Source organism: Hyaloscypha bicolor (assembly GCF_002865645.1).
Source record: "Hyaloscypha bicolor E unplaced genomic scaffold K444scaffold_113, whole genome shotgun sequence".
NCBI classification, from domain to species: domain Eukaryota; kingdom Fungi; phylum Ascomycota; class Leotiomycetes; order Helotiales; family Hyaloscyphaceae; genus Hyaloscypha; species Hyaloscypha bicolor.
The window spans coordinates 231,351-250,132 of record NW_020194615.1 but is presented as its reverse complement, the minus strand read 5'-3'; the positions used below and the strand labels follow the sequence as shown (position 1 = coordinate 250,132).

At 38.7% G+C, this 18,782-nt stretch overlaps 4 protein-coding genes across 4 annotated transcripts; 3 read left to right on the top strand and 1 right to left on the bottom strand.

Moving 5' to 3' along the window:
- Positions 1-9,593: 9,593 nt before the first annotated feature.
- K444DRAFT_653758 (uncharacterized protein) lies at positions 9,594-10,506 on the top strand (the record flags this gene model as incomplete). The annotated part of the gene is made up of 2 exons (XM_024885893.1): positions 9,594-9,785; positions 9,840-10,506. 2 exons carry the CDS (start codon positions 9,594-9,596, stop codon positions 10,404-10,406), a joined length of 759 nt encoding a protein of 252 aa, XP_024734704.1. The 3' UTR covers positions 10,407-10,506.
- A 273-nt stretch (positions 10,507-10,779) lies between these two features.
- Positions 10,780-12,060, top strand: K444DRAFT_592593 (uncharacterized protein; the record flags this gene model as incomplete). The annotated part of the gene is made up of 2 exons (XM_024878251.1): positions 10,780-10,840; positions 10,891-12,060. 2 exons carry the CDS (start codon positions 10,780-10,782, stop codon positions 12,003-12,005), a joined length of 1,176 nt encoding a protein of 391 aa, XP_024734703.1. The 3' UTR covers positions 12,006-12,060.
- Positions 12,061-12,983: 923 nt separating this feature from the next.
- Positions 12,984-16,012, bottom strand: K444DRAFT_631536 (uncharacterized protein; the record flags this gene model as incomplete). The annotated part of the gene is made up of 2 exons (XM_024883376.1): positions 12,984-13,450; positions 13,498-16,012. The coding sequence occupies 2 exons, from the start codon at positions 16,010-16,012 to the stop codon at positions 12,984-12,986; spliced, it is 2,982 nt and encodes a 993-aa protein (XP_024734702.1).
- Positions 16,013-16,923: 911 nt separating this feature from the next.
- K444DRAFT_614743 (uncharacterized protein) lies at positions 16,924-17,513 on the top strand. The gene has a single exon (XM_024880587.1). The coding sequence runs from the start codon at positions 16,977-16,979 to the stop codon at positions 17,211-17,213; it is 237 nt and encodes a 78-aa protein (XP_024734701.1). The 5' UTR covers positions 16,924-16,976; the 3' UTR covers positions 17,214-17,513.
- The last annotated feature ends 1,269 nt before the right edge of the window (positions 17,514-18,782 follow it).

The following is an 18,782-nucleotide window of genomic DNA, read 5'->3' as shown; positions in this document are numbered from 1 at the left end:
ATATCCTATTAAAAAATAAGTAAATTCCAGAAAGTATTAGCTAATTCTTTACTAAGTCCTAAATAGGACTAGTATTTAATATTCTTATTTTAGGAATTAGGAATTTATAGGAATTAGAGTTTATTTATTTGAGATATCTATAGCTAGTTTACCTATAATAAATCTTTCTTAATTCTAAACCTTTTTTCTAATAATTTAAATATAATTCTTATAAGCCTTAATAAAATCCTAGAAAATCTTTATAAATAAAAAAACCCAGGAAAAGAGTATTTCTATTACTATTCCGGGTCTTTTCTTAGCTATTTAAGTTCTTTCTTTCTTTTAAATAGCTTTCTTTTTAGTAGTTTAGAATTCTTTTTAATCTTAAAAAATTATTAAAAGATAATTTCGGATTTCAAGCTATAGTTTTAGTTATATAATTTTAGAAGTTTTTTAGAATTTTCAAAATTAGGGAAAGTAAATAACTAGATATTATAATCTTTAGATTAGGCTTTCTATTTAATTAAATACTATTACTTCTTACTTTTACTATTTTATTAATAATTAATAATAGCTTCTATTTTCTATTCTTATTTTTTATTATTATTTACTAATTCTAGAAGTTCTCTAAAAAAATATAAATATAGTTTCTAATTCTTTTTTATTATATATTCTTTAAAAAGAGAAATATAGAAAGTTAGATATAAATAATTATATATACTTAGTAATTCTAATTTATATACTAAATTACTAATATATTTAAGAATCCTAAATAGATTTATAAATTTTAGCTTAAGCTTTCTTATTTTAAGTTTAATATTCTTTATTAATAATATTATCTAGGCTTTTTTAGAATAGTATTTAGTTAACTAGTACCTATTATAATAGGTTTCCCGGTTATTTTATATATAGTATTATAAATCTTTAAGCTTTCTCTATTTTATTTTAAAGGTTTCTAGCCTCCTATATATAGCTAGTACCTCTTCTATAATCCTGTTTTCAGGATTCTATAAAAGTTAAGAATAATATCTATAATATATATAGAAAGATATATCTTATAAAACCTAATATTTTAAGTTATTATATATAAATTCTATAAAAGATAACTTCTTAAACTAGTTATTCTTTTAGATATTATAATAATATCTTAGATAGTATTTCAGGATCTAGTTCTGCCTTTTTATCTAACTATTTATCTAAGAATAGTAAGCTATATTTATATATTAAATAGAAATAAAAAGCAGACTAGAACTAGCTAGTAAATACTATTTCTTAATTAGAAATAATTCTATTAGGGAAATTAAAGATTAAGAAAATATATTCTTATATAATCTTAATAAGTTCCGGAAAGTTAATAGTCTTATAATATATAATATATCTTACTATTTTAGAATACTAGTTAATAATTATAAGAATTATATTAAAATCGGGACCTTTTATCGGGTTTTTATATAGTAATAAACCTATAATAAAATCTATAAAGATTTTACCCTAGAGCCTTTCAGGCTATAGTAAACTACTAAGTAAACTATATAATAAATACCTCTTTATTTTAATTCTCTAGTAAATATTATATTTTTAATAATAATTATAAATATCTTTTTCTATATTCTCCTAATATTAGAATCTTCTAAGAAGCTTAAAAGTCTTCTTTATTTTATAGTATCTGGCTATTAAGTTATTATAATAAAGCTTTATAATTTCTTAATATAAAGCGGAATTATTAAATATAATAATTCTTAAATAATACCTAAATAAACTCGAATTATTTTTCCAGATTTCTTTTTTCTTAGTATTTTTCTTATTAAGCCTTTATTTTATAATATTCTAATATTAAGAATTATTTTTTTAAGTTACCTAGATAATATCTAGAAGAAATTCAGATAAAGGGGCTAGTATTATAGCTCTTTTAGTAGCTATATATATCTATATATAGGGAATTAGGTATTTATAACTATCTAATTTAAAAACTCGAAAGACTAAAAAGTCTTTAGTTCTATTAAGTAATATAGTTATAAATATTCCTATTACCTTAGCTATAGTAGCAGAGCCTTTAAGATATCTCTCTATATTTTACTTTTTAACTAATTCTATAGTTAAGGAATCTATAAGATAATTTATTTATTTATCTTATAATAAATATTTCTCCTTAGTTATTATAAATATAATAAGTATTAAATAATACTTATTCTAAAGAAGGAACTTTTTAGACATTTATAAAGACCTCTAAATTATAATTATAAAAGCTTTCTTTAGCTTATTCTAAAAAATCAGAAGCCAAGTTATATTAATAGGACCTTCTTTATAATTAGGCCTTTTACTAGATTCATTTACTGGATTTGAGGCGCCTTTATAATAAATAATATTAAAATTATATATTATAAAGTATATTATCTAATATATTTAATAGTTCTCTAGATACTTTATTTCTATAAAGTATTAGAGGTTATTATAGTCTATAATAACCTTAATTATAAACCTAGACTTTTTAAGGTAATAGTACTAATACTTAAAGGCTTTAATAATTATAAATAGCTTCCTATTATAGATACTATAATTATATTTAGCTTTAGAGAGTTTCCGGAACTAGAATATTACTAGATACTAGTATTTTTTTGAGCTATTACTAGAATTAATTTATTATAAAATAGTACTAGTAATTACGAATTTTAATATATTAGTTTTAATATAAATCTTCTTAGAAAAGTCAAAATAGACTAGAATAGGTATTATAATAAAAGCTTTTTTCAAAGTCTTAAAGCTTTTAGCCGCTTTATTTATTTATATAAAGGAACCGGATTTCCGGTTCTTTTCTATTTCTTTTAAGAGATTTATTAAGCCTATAATTACCTGAGAATAATAGTAAATAAACTTATAATAGAAATTAGTAAATCCAAGAAATACTTAAATATTATAGAATAATTCTGGTTCTGGCTATTTAATAATATTATAGACCTATTTAGGATCTATATAAATATCTTTTATTCTAATAAGGAAGTTTAAAAATTCGATTTCCTTAATATTAAACTTGTATTTACTAAGTTTATAAAACAGGTTATTTTTATATAGCCTAGTAAGTACCTAGTAAATATAATTATAGTATTTATCTTTATTTCGGGAGTAAATAAGGATATTATTCAAATAAATAATTATAAAATAATTCAGGAATCTTATAAATATAGTATTAATATATACTTGAAATATAGCTAGTATATTAGCTAGTTCAAAAGATATTATAAGATATTTAAAATAGCTATAATAGGTCCTAAAAGCCGTTTTTTACTTATATTCTTTATAAATTCTTATCTAATAATATATATTCTTAAGATTTAGCTTTATAAAGATTTTAGTTCCTTAGAGCCAGTTAAGGGTCTTATTAATAAGAGGAAGCAGATACTAATTCTTAATTATAACTTAATTAAGTCTATAATAATTAATATAAAGGTATAGTCCTCTATTCTTTTTGGGAATAAAAAGAATAAATACTCTTACTAGGCTTTTACTAGGCCTTATCTAATATTTATAAAATATATCTTATAAATATAGATATAATACTTCTAGTTAGATTTCTAATAGATTATATAAAGGTCTATATGGGACCATACTATCTATATTAATAGAGTATTTAATATTACTAAGATTAGGAAGTTCCGAAGCTTTATTAGAGTTAAAAACCTCTGAGAAATCTTTATATTTATTATTCCGGAAATAGATAGATACTTCTAAGGCTCCTTTCTAGAAGGTATTAATTTACTATATTAAAAACTCCTATTTAGTATTACTAGAATTATATAATAAAATAAAGATCTAGTAACTATTATAAATATATAAAATCTATTATCTAGAATAGTTATATTTATCTTTAGTTAAAAATAAGACTTGAGGTACTAGTTTAGGATACTAGTTAAGCTCCTTACTAAATTCTTTTAGTATTAGGATCTTAATATTATTAGGCTATATAGGTATATATATTTATTATTTCTTAATATAGTCTATATATTATATAAGAGTTACTTTATAAAATTCTATATTAAAGATAAGGCTATAAGAGCTAATATTCTTATATTTATAAAACCGGAGCTTAAAAGAATATATCTTATTATAATTATTTGTAATAAATACCTCAAAATTATAGGCTTAATAGATCTTAAATTAGTTCTTATAAAAGGTTATAAATTCTTAGTTATATTTAGTTAAGGTAATAAAGCCCTGGCTTTAAGTCTAATTATTATTAAGGAAGTTATAGTCTAATCTAATATTACCGAATTTACTATATACCTCTAAGGTACCTATTTCTGGCTATATTAATCTTACTTAAATAGTTATATAAAGTAATATATCTTTTTTATTATAGCTAAAATTATTAATATTTAAGATTTGGCCTTTCTTTTTCCCTATTTTTTAGGAGAGTCTCCTCTAGAGTATTTCTCTATAATAGTAGTATTAATCTACTTCTATAAATGCCTTAACTCTTTTATAGTTTTGGCCTTATTAGGGTTCTACCGAGCCTATTTAGTATACTTGAAATACTTTATATTTCCTGAGAAATATCTTTTCTATTTATAAGTTTAATAAACTATATCTAAAATAAAACTAGTACTTTATTAAGGCCTTAAAGGGGCCAAAATACTACCTAAGGATTTCTTATATAATTTTCGGAACTTATTTTTCCTTTTTTAATAGCCTTATAAATCAGAATTTACTAAGTTAGAATTCTTAGAAATAGAGTTACTCTTACTAGACTTATTTATCTTTATTTTTCTTAATTTAGAATAAGTAGTATATTCTACTTTCTGGGCTTTTTTAAGCTATTTAGAAATAAATATTACTTTATTTTCTAAAAAAAAAAAATATAAGTATCTAATGAGTTTTATAATTAAATAAAGTAGTATTAAGAGTCCGGATCCGGTTCTATTTAGGATATGAGTTCTAGTTAACTTTAAGACTAATTATTCGAGTATATAACTTGATAACTATTTTATTATTCTTCTAATAAAGATTTCGGAGTTTCTTAAAGGTATCTTATTAACGGATTTAAGATACTTGGAATATATTAGCTAAGTAAGCCTTAAATTACTTCTAATAAACCTTATATAATAATAGGCTTTATTTTATTATAGTTTTCTAAATATTATAAGATTCGTTCCTAAAGGTACTTATAATAGAATTAATTCTAGAAAAGTATCTATTATAAGTCTAAGGTTAGGTCCTAAAAACTGCCTCCTAGAAAGATATAAATATTCTCTATTTCTTAAGAGACTTTCTATAATATAAGTCAGGTATCTGGACCTTAAAAAGCTTTTCTTAGTCTAAATATATCTTTAGGATATTATATAATAGCTTCTAATAGATAGTATCGAGATTACTTTTAAAGCTTATTATATTAGGAAAGGAAGTAAGTTCTAATCCTATTTTAGGAAGTTCTCTAGTAAGAATTACTAAGAAAAAGGAAATAGACTTATAAATAAAGTTTCTATAAGATATAATAAACCATAAGGTATCCCTAAAGGTACTCTTATATTACTTTAACTATAGGATATACTAGTTAATTATATTTACTAATTCTTGCTTTTATTAGAGTATTTCGACTTTAGTATATAAGCCCTATTCTATAGCTTAAGTAGTAGTAACTTAGATATTAATCTCGGTATTTTAATTATTACCGGAATTATTTCCGTTATTATTACTAGTTCTCGAAAGCTCCTAAGGAACCCTATTAAAAGTATTAGACGAGCCTTTACTATTACCCGTATTGGGATTAATCTAATTAACTTCCTCTATAAAAATAGCTTTAGTAAGGAATTATATATTTTGTAAATTTCGAGATATAATTATTTATTAAACTACCTCCTTTGAGAATAGAGAGATTAGCTTATAAGGTATTTATTAGTAGGTAATAAGATAATAGAATAAATTAATAAGTTATAAAACTACTATATTAAATTCAGTATAGAACTAATCTCTATTTCTTCTATAAGGTTCAGGGAAGTTCCCTCTAAATAGGAGGCCCTAATAATATATATATAATTAGTAATTTATAAACCTAATATATATAATATAAATAGTAGTTAGTTGGGATATTAAATGGCTACTAATTTCCCTAATTAATACCCGCAATATCCGAGGTTTATTATATGCCCTTAAGTTATATATGACTCTATATATATTATATCTATCCGCTTTCCTGAATTTATAATATATACTACCAAGTTATATAGCTTTCTAAGCTCTTTCTACTATTTCTAAAGCTTTTAATACTCTTCTATATCTGCTTTCTTAAAGTTTTCTTTCTAGCTTAACTCATCTTACTCAAATAAATAGACTTTTATAATAAGATTAAAGATATATTTTATATAGTATAGTCTTTTCTAAATTGAATTAAAATCTATTTATTAGCTAAGCTCCTATAATATTATATTATTATTTTAGGTATTATTAAGTATAAAATAAGCCTAAATTATTTTTATTAATACTAAAATATTAAAATAATAATAAGATTACTATATCTTAATCTAATAGAACAGGTTAGTTATATAATCTCAGAAGGAAATTAAAATCTGGCTAAAGTTCTTTTATTAGCTAGAAATACTCGGGAATACCCGAATTATACTATACTACTTTTATAAATTATTAATACTACTATATAAAAATCTAGATTTACTAATACTATATTTCCTATAATTAGAGAGCTCTAGTAACCTAATTAGGTATGTTATATTCTCTTCTTTATAGTTTACTATATATATAATAATACCTAAAATACTAATTTTCTTATATTTTAAGCCCTAGCTATTAAAAGTATAATATATTTATAATTTTACTATCTTAATCTTTTTTTTTAATTTCTGGCTTAAAATAATAAAATATCTTATTAATTCAGAACTCTATTATATTATAGGAGAATAGTAGTATATTTATAGCTTATATATTAGTAATTTTAAAGATATATTTTAGTTAGAAAGAAGCTATTTTATAAGACTTAATATTATCTATTATAATCTATTTAATAAATATATTTATAAATTCCTACTAACGGAACGGAATTATATATTTATAGCCTCTATTAACCGGCCCTGAAGCTTATAGGCTATTATTTCTATATTATATCCTCTATATATTTCCTTAGTAATCGAGAAAGTAGTAGATAGGGAAATAATTTTCGGTATTTTTAAGGGAATTACTATTATAATACTATTCTCGGCTTCTAGAAAATTCGGGATTATAGTAGCCTAAAAAACTAATAAGTATATAATTACTATATAATAATAAAAAGATATATAAAGCTTATATACCTATATAATAGACTTATCTTTTTTGCTTATATTAGTAAGAGTATAACCAAGCTACTAAACTTATACTATTCTCTTCCGCTTGATAATACCTGTAATAATATATTTTTTTAGAAGCCGTATAATTATAACTATATAATTATTATATAAAGGCTCTTCTAGAATATATGAAAAGTAATTAGGGCATTAATCTTTGGGGAGAGGCTTGTAAGGGTTATAGTTTTAATTATAAGTTAGTACTAGCTAATTATACTCATCTTATATATCCTTCTTTTACTCCCTAGATATACTGCCTATTATCTGGCTAAAGGTATTCGGAAGATTTAATAACGATTCAGAAGGTCTAATTGAGAGATTACGAGAGGCTCGACTAGTAGGAGTGGATACGGTATCTATTTTAATATTGATTAAGGAATTAAATACCAAGTATGTAAGCTAAGGAGATTTTCAAGGCTAGAAGGCCTAGTAATTAAGGCTATAATTACCTAATTACCCTACTAACCCTCCCAAAAACTCCAATTATTATATATTTAAATGACTCCAAAATCGCAAAATTAGTATGACTTAGCTGATCAGCCGCTTTTAAGCTAGTAGATTTTTAGCTGACTGACTGATATAAAAATTAAAGCCCAACTGAATAGCTTAATAAACTAGCTTATAAGCTAGCTGATAAGCCGGCTGGCTTATTCACCAGCCTGGTCCCAGGCTGCCAATTCGTGCAGCTCTGGACGATATCTTGGAGACCCAGTGAATCTCCTTCGCCCATATCGATAAACTGCTTTTGAGCGGATTCCATCAACCATCTTGCCGTCTGCCGGAGACCTTTATTCACACGGGAACAATATTCAAGCATGGGTCCACCATCGTGTCGATTCCGGGGATGGCGAACTGTCCAAACACAACGTCGCTCTCTCCGGTCACGTACTATAGCAATAGGGCCCACGCGCAGGTAGTAAGAGATCCAGCCGTGATATTGCCAGGAAACCTCGGTTTGTTTACTCTATTTAACAGTGAAATAGTTAGCAAGCTTCAGAACTCAACGGGGTTAGTCATGCTTTGGGAGTCAACTAACTAGTCCTGTTGTATTTGCACGCCTCTCATCTGGTCACAACCTCGTACCTCCTGGAGCATCAGGCACACCTTAATAAAAATGTCCTAGTTAACCGGCTATTAGATCCAGCGGGTTCAGTGGCTTCTTTTAGGTTGAACTGGTTGAGTTAGGGTTATTCACGCACCCTGCCGCAAAGAATAGAATTGGGTGGTCTCACCCTGTAAAGAGACATAATGTTTTTAGATCAACCAGGTATTGCTAAGTGTAAACATTAACTCTTTTCGTATTCTTTACTTATTCATGAAAACAGCGCCATCACAATACATTTTTAAGCTGCTCGGCGATCAGTATAGAAATCCTATATTAGCATGTCAGTAGACTACTTCAGAACCGAGCGATTAATACCTCAATTTTAGTTACATGATAGCAAGTTCCAAGGAGAGGTCTTGCTCTAGCCGCGCATAGCTTTCCTCTTTAAATCTGAATTCCCTTATATAGTTTGTAGAAGCCCATCTACTCAAGAACAACCTCCCACTCTCCTTCAATCAGTTCATCCCAAAGCTTCAGGGAAGCAACGACGACCCTCCTTATTCCATACCGACAAGTGATATAGAAAAAGCCCTCAAAACCGTACTCAGATTTTCAGGTTTTTTTCCCACACTGTTAAAATTTGTGCTCATTACGTCACCCAGCTTGCCATTACATAGCGAAGGCTAAAACTAGCTACACTTCGTCTTAGATTAATCACCTCACATTAATTTATTGGACAGAACATTAAAAGTTCCGAATGTTGTGGTTATTACAAAAGCCATGGCCGGCGAATATTGGTGGAAACTTCAGCCGACACAGGTGCGGAGACATTTGCGGAGAGTTTCGCGGAACCATTCGCGGGAGAAGGGCGGAGGCTTGGCACAACGACTGTTGGACCTATGATTCCTTGCCGTAAGTATAACATGGAACCGGGGCTTTGAGTGTCAAAAAGTCGCCGCAATGTATGTAAAGGTGTGCTGGATTTGGAAAATCCGAAGAGGTATAGAAGCGACGTGAGTTCCAGGATAATGGACTTTCCGAACAGCACATACTTAGAGTACAAGACAACCAACTTCACTAAAAACGCAACAGAAACTCAAAGCGAACTCTGTTTTGAAAAATAAAAATGTGTGGACAATGCGGTGGTAAAATTGGGGACGAGGCGCATGCCGAGTAAGTCGCGTTACTCCTTATATCTGCACACTCTCTTTATTCCCCGCTCACTGAATGTCTACCATAGTACCATGGCTTCAGCCCATTCCAACAAGAATGAGAAGACCACGGAGCTGCTCGTAGAGGAGATCCGCGCTCGCCTTGACTGGATCGGCGTTGACTTCCGCGATGATAAAGCGAAAGATGGGACCGAGGAAGGGGAAGTCAAGGAGAAGAGGGTGAGGTTGTTGGATTATGGGTGTGGGGGAGGGATGATATCTCGTGTATGTACTCGGTTTCTTCAGCCCGTATCTATAGAACTGACTGAGAGGCATCAGGCACTAGCACCCTACATCACCCAAGCGGTGGGCATGGACGTCTCCCCTCACATGGTGCACGAATACAACACCTGGTCAGGCTCAATCATACCACAGATGTCCGCGTTCGTGGGAAATCTTCTCGACCCAGCCGATCCGTCTCCAACAGCCTTCAAGGCGGAGGAATTCTGGGGCTTCGACCTTGCTGTTGTCGGGCTCGGGTTCCATCAAATCAACGAAACAGTGTCGGGTGCAACCAGGCTTGCTGAGCGCTTGAGGACGGGTGGTGTGCTGTTGATCCTTGACTTTGTTGTGGATGAGACGACTGGTGGAGATGGAGACGGTCATCAACATGATCTCGGGTTTTGGAAGAAGTATGGACATGGCAGTGGCGGCGGTGCTGCTACCAAGAGAAGGAAGAAGAGAGGGTTTGGAGAACTGGAAATAAAAGAGATATTTGAGAATGCGGGTGTGGGAAAGGACTTCGGCTTCGAAGTCATTGCGAAGGGTGCTGTGTTCGAGACTGCGGGGCATAGTATGACTGCAGATGTCTTCATGGCGCGTGGGACAAGGATTTACGGATTGTAACAGCTGTGGGACAATGTTTCATGCCTTTAGGAAAGAAAGAGAGAGTGCTGCTTTAAATAAGAGTTGCTCGATCTCATATAATCATGTAACTGATCGTCTGGAATTAAATTGAAGTCATTGTACTAGAAATTAGCGACTGATGCCCTACAATTTAGCGGATATGCCCTGGCACTGAAGAGCAGGTATCTGAAAGTTGGCGTTGCTCTCCCTGAATTCTACTGGTCCATGTCGGGAAGGGTCCCTGCAAGGAATATTTCGCCAGGCTCCAACTTCTCTTTCCCTTCTTCAGTAGCCTCACTTCAGTAGCATCCATGGGACTACCGTTATAGACCTAGAAAGAAGGCAACACGCGCCAACTGATTTATAAGTTACAATGCCTCCCACTGATCCACCGAATAAGGCTGTTTCAAAACACCGGGCCTGCGATGGGTGCAGTACGACCCCGCGTCGAAGCACCACGCGCAAAATGCTGACTTCAAGCTAGGAGCACTGAAAAAGTCTTGTTCGAAGGAGCCAGAAGGATGTTCTCGATGTAATTACGAGGACATCGGATGTCATTACTCCGAGCAGAAGCGTATGGGTCGTCCGAGGAAAAGGCGATGCGACAAGACGACGCTGAACGGTGGCGCGGAACTCCTCCATTCAGCTCCGCAAGATGGTCAGCCTTTGCAACATATTAACGAGAATTTTCCAATCGATCCTTATATTGAAGATGCGAGCCTATTGTTTGAGGCTGGGCAACGGTCTACAGCCTCAAACGATGGAGGCAATAGCTCATTGGGCCGGACGACCGAGAACGATCTTGGTCTGTGGAATCCTGGTGCTGGAGATCTCCACAGTCCACTTGCCTTTGGAGCAGAGTTCTATTTACAACCGCCTGGCATGCCAGGATCCATCAGGCCGCGCAATGGTATCGAAGGGAATAGTGCTCCGCTTCCCGCCACTGCGACATCCTGCAGCTGCCTTGCCACAATGTACTTGGCCATGTCGTCTCTGCAGGAACTCCCACCCGAAGTTGGTGCTGCGTTGATAGCCGTTCGAGCTGCTGCAAGCACAGCTCAGGTCGTCCTTAGATGTGAGAAGTGTGGCCACTGTTCAGCAACCTCAGTGAAGCCCGCAATTGAAGCATTTCAGAACACAATGTTATTGGGCACATTGCTGCCCATCATCGTCAACAGCTATAAGCGATTGCTGGAAATAGTGGACCACGAAGCCAGTATGGCGAAAACTGCCGGGTACAAGATGATACCCATTCTGTCTCCAGAGATTAGCGTTTCCGGCCTAAGTGAGTTGTGTGGTGAAAGTAAGATTACCAGGCCCGAGAATGCTCTGATGGAGCCAGACGACTGGCGAGATTCCGTGCATTGCATCATACGAGATGATGTCTATGGTCATGAGATGATGACTCCTGGTCTGAGAGGCATCATTTCCGAGATGGAGCAGCGGCAACGAAGGGGACATACCAAGATGGATGTCCTAGGAAGCCCCGGCATGCTCAACGTCTTTCATCAGAGACAATGCCTTGGGGAGGAAAATGCTCCTTGTTTGCAGATACTGAATGTTACTAAGGCTTCAATGGCATCACTAGCCATTGCATGAAAGCAGGGAAAGAGTAGAACGGAAACGCAAAAGAATGCTCTGCAAGTCGATCGAGGAGCGCTAACACACCTCTTCCTTCCTTTTCTGGAAGCCCAGCAACATCAAGCCGGAAACGCATTACAACTTCCTTCTCAATGACCCATAGATTCAAGAGCATCCCCCAACCTTCAGTCACTGTCGCATTAGGACGAAAGTGTCTCCAACTGTTGCGAATAGGTGAGTACTTCACCCAGCCACTGTATTTGACCTTGTCGACCTGCTGACACATCAAGAGCATTTCTACTGGCTTCCTCAACAAAAGGATGCATCGAGTGCGGGCCACCTTCAAGAAGAGACATCTCCCCACAGCCTCAACTCGCCATCTTCGGCCACGACGCTTTGAGAAAGGGTAAAGCATGAAATTAAGAAGAAGAAGAAGAAGAAGAAGAAGAAGAAGGAAGGCACGGACTCGCGAGGAACGAAGGAGCGAAGGACTAGTCATTGTTTCATTCCGTCTGAGTGTTCGATCATGGGAATCTTTCTCAAAAGGAAGCGAACAAGTAATGGCGATGTTCAGAACCATTTGGGGAGATTGGGACAGAAGACAAGTTGGCAGGTAAAACAAGGATCGAACTACGGTCACTCAACATCCACTTATTGCTCGAGAACACGACCAAAAGCAAAGTAAATCAAGAGATATATTATTTCTTTTCTTTTCCTAGATCCGTCCGCCTCAGACCAGCACCTTTCAAATAGAACCAGAATCAAAATGCAATATGCCACCCATCGTACACTTAGTAAGGAACTTGAAGCTCGCCGAAATCACCTGTATCCATGCCTATCCCTCGACACCCAGAAATACAATATCCCAACACCAAGGAAAATGCCCTTCAAGTCAGAATCTACTTTTCATCTTAATCTCATCTCTCATATCTCTCATCTCATCTTTTCATCAACCATTCCATCATGGCCCCTCGCTTCATTGCCAATCCATTTCCATTACTTCTTCCCACCCACCAACGCCGCAGGCGTCGGAGGATTCCTCACATACCCGATATACTGTCCCGGTACATTGGGATTTTCCCTCAAATTACTCATATTCGTGAGACCCAGCGGATCCCTCTTCTCTTCCTCTCCAAATCCCCTTACATCTCCAAGTCCGCCACTCATAACCGGCTCCTCAAAGCCCCCCTTCTTCTTCGGCGCCTCCAGCATTTTCGGTTTATCTTCAACATAGTCCTGCTCATCGCTCGAGTCAGACTCGGAGTGTGAGCCTCTGTCGCGCTCGCTGCGGTGGTGACGACGGCGCTCAGATCTCTCGGCTCTGTCACGTTCACTGCGTTCACCGCGTTCGCGGGGTTCGCGCTCGACGTCACCGTTGCGTTCGCGTTTGTGGCGTTCGTGTTTTTCGCGGCGGAGTCGACGGCGTTCATTGGCTTCCTGTTCTTCTATTGCTTCACGGGCAGCTACACTGGTTAGCAATTGATACTTTAACACAGTAGGTAAAACAAACCTCTAATCCGCTGTGTGACTTCCGCGTAGCCCTGAACCTCGTCTCTGGATAAGACTCTCAGCACAATCACGAAGTCCTCTCGTGCCTCAAATCTCTCTTTGCCTGCCTCCAATGCTTCCGGGTTCACGAGCTTTCGACTGATCTTTGTCCATCGAGCGTCAGGAGGAATGCCATCTTTCTTGGCATCCTTGAGAGGGGCCACACCTTCGCGGATCGGTGCTGGGTCTTCGGGGAACTTTTCACGAGGTTGCCGCAGGATACCCTTTACCGGCTTCTCTTCAGCCTTCTCTCTCGGCGGGGAGACGACGCGAAGTTGGCGATTGTCATTCGGCTGAAGTGGATCACGTGGTCGTCGCTCATCGAGTTCTCTTCGGATGTCTACAACATCTCGAGGATCCTTTGTCAGCGACTCGCGAGGGGCTTTGACAGGCTCTTGAGGCGCATCCTTGGGCGCAGAATCTTTCTTGTTGAGTGCCTCTTTCAGAGCCATGAGACCCATTGTGTCCTTGGGGTTGAAAGCTCCTGCTGCTACACCAGACTTTCGTTTCAGTCGAGATTCGGCTCGAGCAGGATGTGTGGTATCATTCGGTGATACTGAACTGTCGGAATCAGAATCTACAGAGCCAGTTTCTGGGGCTTCAGACCGCCGCCTGCGACGTTCTCGACGCTCATCATCATCTTTGGATGACTTGCGTTCTCTTGGGTCCCGGCCGCTAAGATCAAGGAATGCAGCTTGTGTTGGGCTGCCAACTTTGACATCTTTGTCGGAGGGCGGAGGGCTGGGTGGAGGAGGGATGTCTCTCGGGTCTGGTCTGTCTCTTGGCGGGGGTGAAACCCTTGGTGGATGGTCATCGTCCCTGCGCCGCCTCTCCTTAGGATCTCTGCCACTTAAATCAACAGAGTCCCTATCATCCCGGTCGCGACGTCTTCGAGGCTCATCATCATAATCGCTTCGTCGTTCGTCTCGATCATCGCGATCATCTCGGCCGTCCCGAGTTGCGTTCTTGACGGCCTTGAGCCCTGCGGCAGTAGCAGCAAGACTGAGACCAGTAGCTGCTAAATCTCGACCCTTGTGGTCTTTGTGATCCTTGTAATCTGACCGATCCTCATCAGAGCCTCTCTCACGTCTGCCCTTGTGTTCTTTATGCTCCTTGTAATCCGATCGATCCTCATCAGAGCCTCTCTCACGTCTGCCTTTATGTTCTTTATGCTCCCTGTAATCTGATCGTTCTTCATCAGAGCCTCTCTCACGTCTCTCACTCCTACCCTTGTGATCCTTGTGCTCCTTGTGCTCCTTGTAATCTGAACGATCCTCATCAGAGCCTCTCTCGCGTCTGTCATGCCGGTCAGATCGCTCAACTCTTTCCGGCCGTTCAGCTCGAAGACCATACCCCCTCTGCTCAACACCATCCTCATGCCGACCATTATGATGTGTTCTCTCCCTCCAATCTCGGTCATCGTCTCTGGCCTCATAATAGTCTTCTCTTGGTCCCCGTCTTGGCTCGCGATCGTGATAAAGCGATGTTGGCCTAGCGCGCGAGCTATTCCGCGAGCTGATCCGTCTCGCTGGCTCAACAGGTTCGAAAGGAGCAGGTCTGGGGATCGGGTCCATAGGGGACATTGAAGATGGAGAAGGAGGAACTGGCATCCTAATCTGAGGCGGCTCCCATCCTCTTCCAGATCCAGGGATCCTATCAAAGCCCCTAGTCGAAGGAGGAGGGCCTCGTTCTCTGCCATCGTAGGACCGAGGGACAATGTCGTTGTAACCCGTAATACTGGTTGGTCTGCTTGTCCTCCCTTCATAACTATCTCTGCGCGGCCGTGTCTGCACAACAGGTGGAGGAGCAGTCCTTTGCAAATCATAGCGCACCACTTCTTGTGGATTCGTGTATCCATATCCATTCTCACCAAAATCCTCGGCCACATTGTCCGCATGTCTGACCAGTTGGTTGGGGTATATTGGTCGCGATCTTATGTTGGCATAGTTTGGTTCTCGAACTGGCGCAACCCGTAATCCAGAGCCTCTAATATCGCCATTATCCATCGACGTACTATGCCGCTTCGTGTGCTGGCGGCCATGTCTTGAAGACGCCGGTGTAGCAACGTAATCTTCCTCGCTCGAGCGATAGGGGTTCGACAAAGGGCTGCCAGGTCTCATGCCTCCGCCGCTGTGAATCACCGCTCTCTCCCTCGGTGAACTCTCAGTGATGATGATGGGTGGTCTGTTATGGTTGTCGACAGTAAATCTTCGCGATCTGCTTCCTTCCCGCACACTGCTGCCCCGCGTGGGAATACCATCTGCTGTGACCTTGTATGTCGTCACCAATGCCCCGTTGTTGGCAACGCTCGAGCTGCGAGTGGGAATCACTTCGCGATGGCCGGTGGGGACGACATGGTGGTGTGGTGACGACATGTGGTAGCCACTGATGTCGATAGGAAGAGAGGCTCTCGCAGAGAAGGATGGAGGAGGGGATCGAGTTCGAGGAGCGTATCTGTTTCCGTATCTATCGGCCATCGTGCCAGTAGCTGTGTTCGCAGAAAGTCCCCTTCAGCTCGAGAAAATTTGCAGGAAACAAATGAGGCAGTGACTCGACCTTGGAGTAGTCGGCGAGGGCGATCGAGTACGAGTACTGTAAGCTGTCGCACGCGAGGGTGTAGTGCAACGCGATGTCACTGAATTTGCTAGCGAGCTCTGTACGAGTAGGCCGCCGTTGCTCAGCAAACAATCTCGATGGCGACGAAGCCGCTAGAAGAGGGAGGAGGGATTGAAATGTACGCACTGTCTCGCCGAATGCAATGCGGGTGTGTGGATCGTAGGGCTGCCAATGGCGGAAACGTGCAGATAGCTGCAGCGGGGAATTCTGCGGATGTTGGATGTTGTATGTTGGGTGTTGGACCTTGGAAGTTCTCGTGGCGTTTCTGCCTGGAGGTACGACCCCGCTGCTGCTGCTGCAGTCTGCGGCTGCGGATGATGTGAAGCAGAGGGTGTGCAGACACAGCGACGAGACTGGTGGAGGTTTTGGTCCCCGAGTCTGTGGGCTGGGTGTTTGAGCGGGCCGGTGCGAGGAGGAAAGGGAGAGGGGGAGGGGGTGAGGGAGAGGGCAGTGCGGCGAGGTCGTGGGATGCAAAAAGGGGGTCCGGAGGGAGGAGTGAGGTCCGTGATACCCAAGCCAAAGTGGTTACCACAGTATCAGGAGAACCGCGGCCAGCGCAAGTTGAAGGAGGATTTCAGGGCAAGGGCAAGCAAGTCCTTACGTAGTGAAGTGCCAGAATAGAATGCGGCTCCACAGCGAAAGTGAATTATCAGGGTCCTGTTCGGTGACGGCAGCTTCTCGTGAGTGCTGCTTCGATTTGCTGGGAGATCCTTCACTCTCTCGCCTCATGCGTCATCCCTCCTTTTTGCTCTCCATTCCACCCCTTGCAATGACTGGTATATCCCCACTGCCGCTGCAGACACCCGTCATGTCTGCCGATGTCTGATGTTTCCTCTTACCATTGTTCTGTCGCCGGTGCCCTCTTCTGTTCTCTCCTCTTCCCTACTCTTCCCTTCTCGAATATCAATATCAGGCTGCCCATCCATTGCCCAATGGCTCCAAACCTTCCTCATGCGGGTATGCGATGCAAGCCTGCAAGATCCACTAGCTCCACCAGGCCTGGGCACCCGTTGCAGAAAGCCGCATTCCGCTAACGATACTGCAGGCCAGCCTGAACAATAAGGAGGGGCAATCGGCGCTCTCACATTGGCGCTACTTGAGTCCGAGGGAGGGAGCGGCATTGCCCACGGGAATTTTCTTTGTAACGCCCCACCAGAGAAGTTCGGTGCATTGCAGCAGAAGCCATCTGCCGTTTGGCAACGCTTGGCAGCCTCTCTGAATACTCGGTGAGATCCTGCGGGAAAGGGCAGTGAAAGAGTACTCGGTCACGGAGTCACATGCGAGTCTCGTGACCTCACAATCTACCAACAGCATCAAATGTTCAAAAGCTGGTCGAGGTGATAAGTCCCTTACAAGATCATCGTTAAGTATTCATCAAAAGACTCAATGACATCACTTTAGCCTTTCTTGCTTGTTTTCTAGGCAACGTGTTGCATATAATCTCGTTCCTAACAGGCGCTTCAAGGACTTGCCTGGGGAGTGTGACAGCGGGACCCAGGCTCCATGAGTTTGAGGCTTCCTTCACCGACGGGCATCCCCTTTCGAACTTGTGCCGCGGAACCTGGGCGTTATTCATATTCGGGCAGCGACCGTGATGCGTTTTCTCCCAATCCCCACAGTGTGTGCAAGGATCACCCCTTTCGAAGAGACGGCGGCCCAAGTGGGGAGGACAAATCTAGACCGAAGATATCAAATCGACGAATTTTGATTATCACCGTGTTTGTTTATCTAGCTTTTGGATATCACCGAGTCAACAATGAGGGTGTGCTGCCATGGCTAACGAGTGGTCACTCTGGAGTGGAATGATGCATCAGGTTGCACTAGAGATCTTCAGGACTAAGGAGACATCTCGAAAGGCAGTCTTACGATGCCGGCACTTCAAGCTGAATTCACTCTCTCGGGAATCTTCTTTGCGTCTCTGTGTCCTCCTTCCTTCTTTCGCCAAGCGCGGCTTGACATCGAACGAAGTCAAGGTCCTCAGCCTTTCTTAATTTTGCTTGGCGATGAGAGTTCCACAACTGCCGCACCCTCTCCTTTTAGTCTAAAGACTGGGTAAAATTGAGCAAAAAAACTCGGAAGGCTGGCAAGTTTTCGGGCAAATCTGAAGCTTTAGCCATTCCACTTACAGCTCTCAAACAAGTGGTTCTCTTATGGCCTGAAGACTCCCCACACCTCCTTTGCACTCTATCAAGTAGGCCTTTGGTCAATATCAACTGAGCTTCTTTCTCTCCCCTACCACAAAGTAGAAGCGTCTATATAAGAGAACTTTGATGACGTGGCTTTCTATTATTTCTCTTGGGCCCAACCTAGGGATGGAACCTACAGCTCCTGACTTACAACAGTTGGACCTTTTGGTTTGTTTACCCTCCTAATTCTCAATTTATTTGCCCTCAAATTACGCACTCATTTCAAAATCTATTTTTATTTCTTCATTGCTTCAAAATGTCTCACCCCTTCTAATTGGCCCGAATCCGATAAAAGGGAGCCCCACATCCCCAAATCAGTCGTGCAACATTCAGCCTCACGACACCCATCCCCAAACCCACCAATCAACTCCCTAAAATCAACAGGGGTCCAACTCTTTTATTGACAACAACGCCCGCTCGCTTCATCTCTGCTCTGTGATACGTC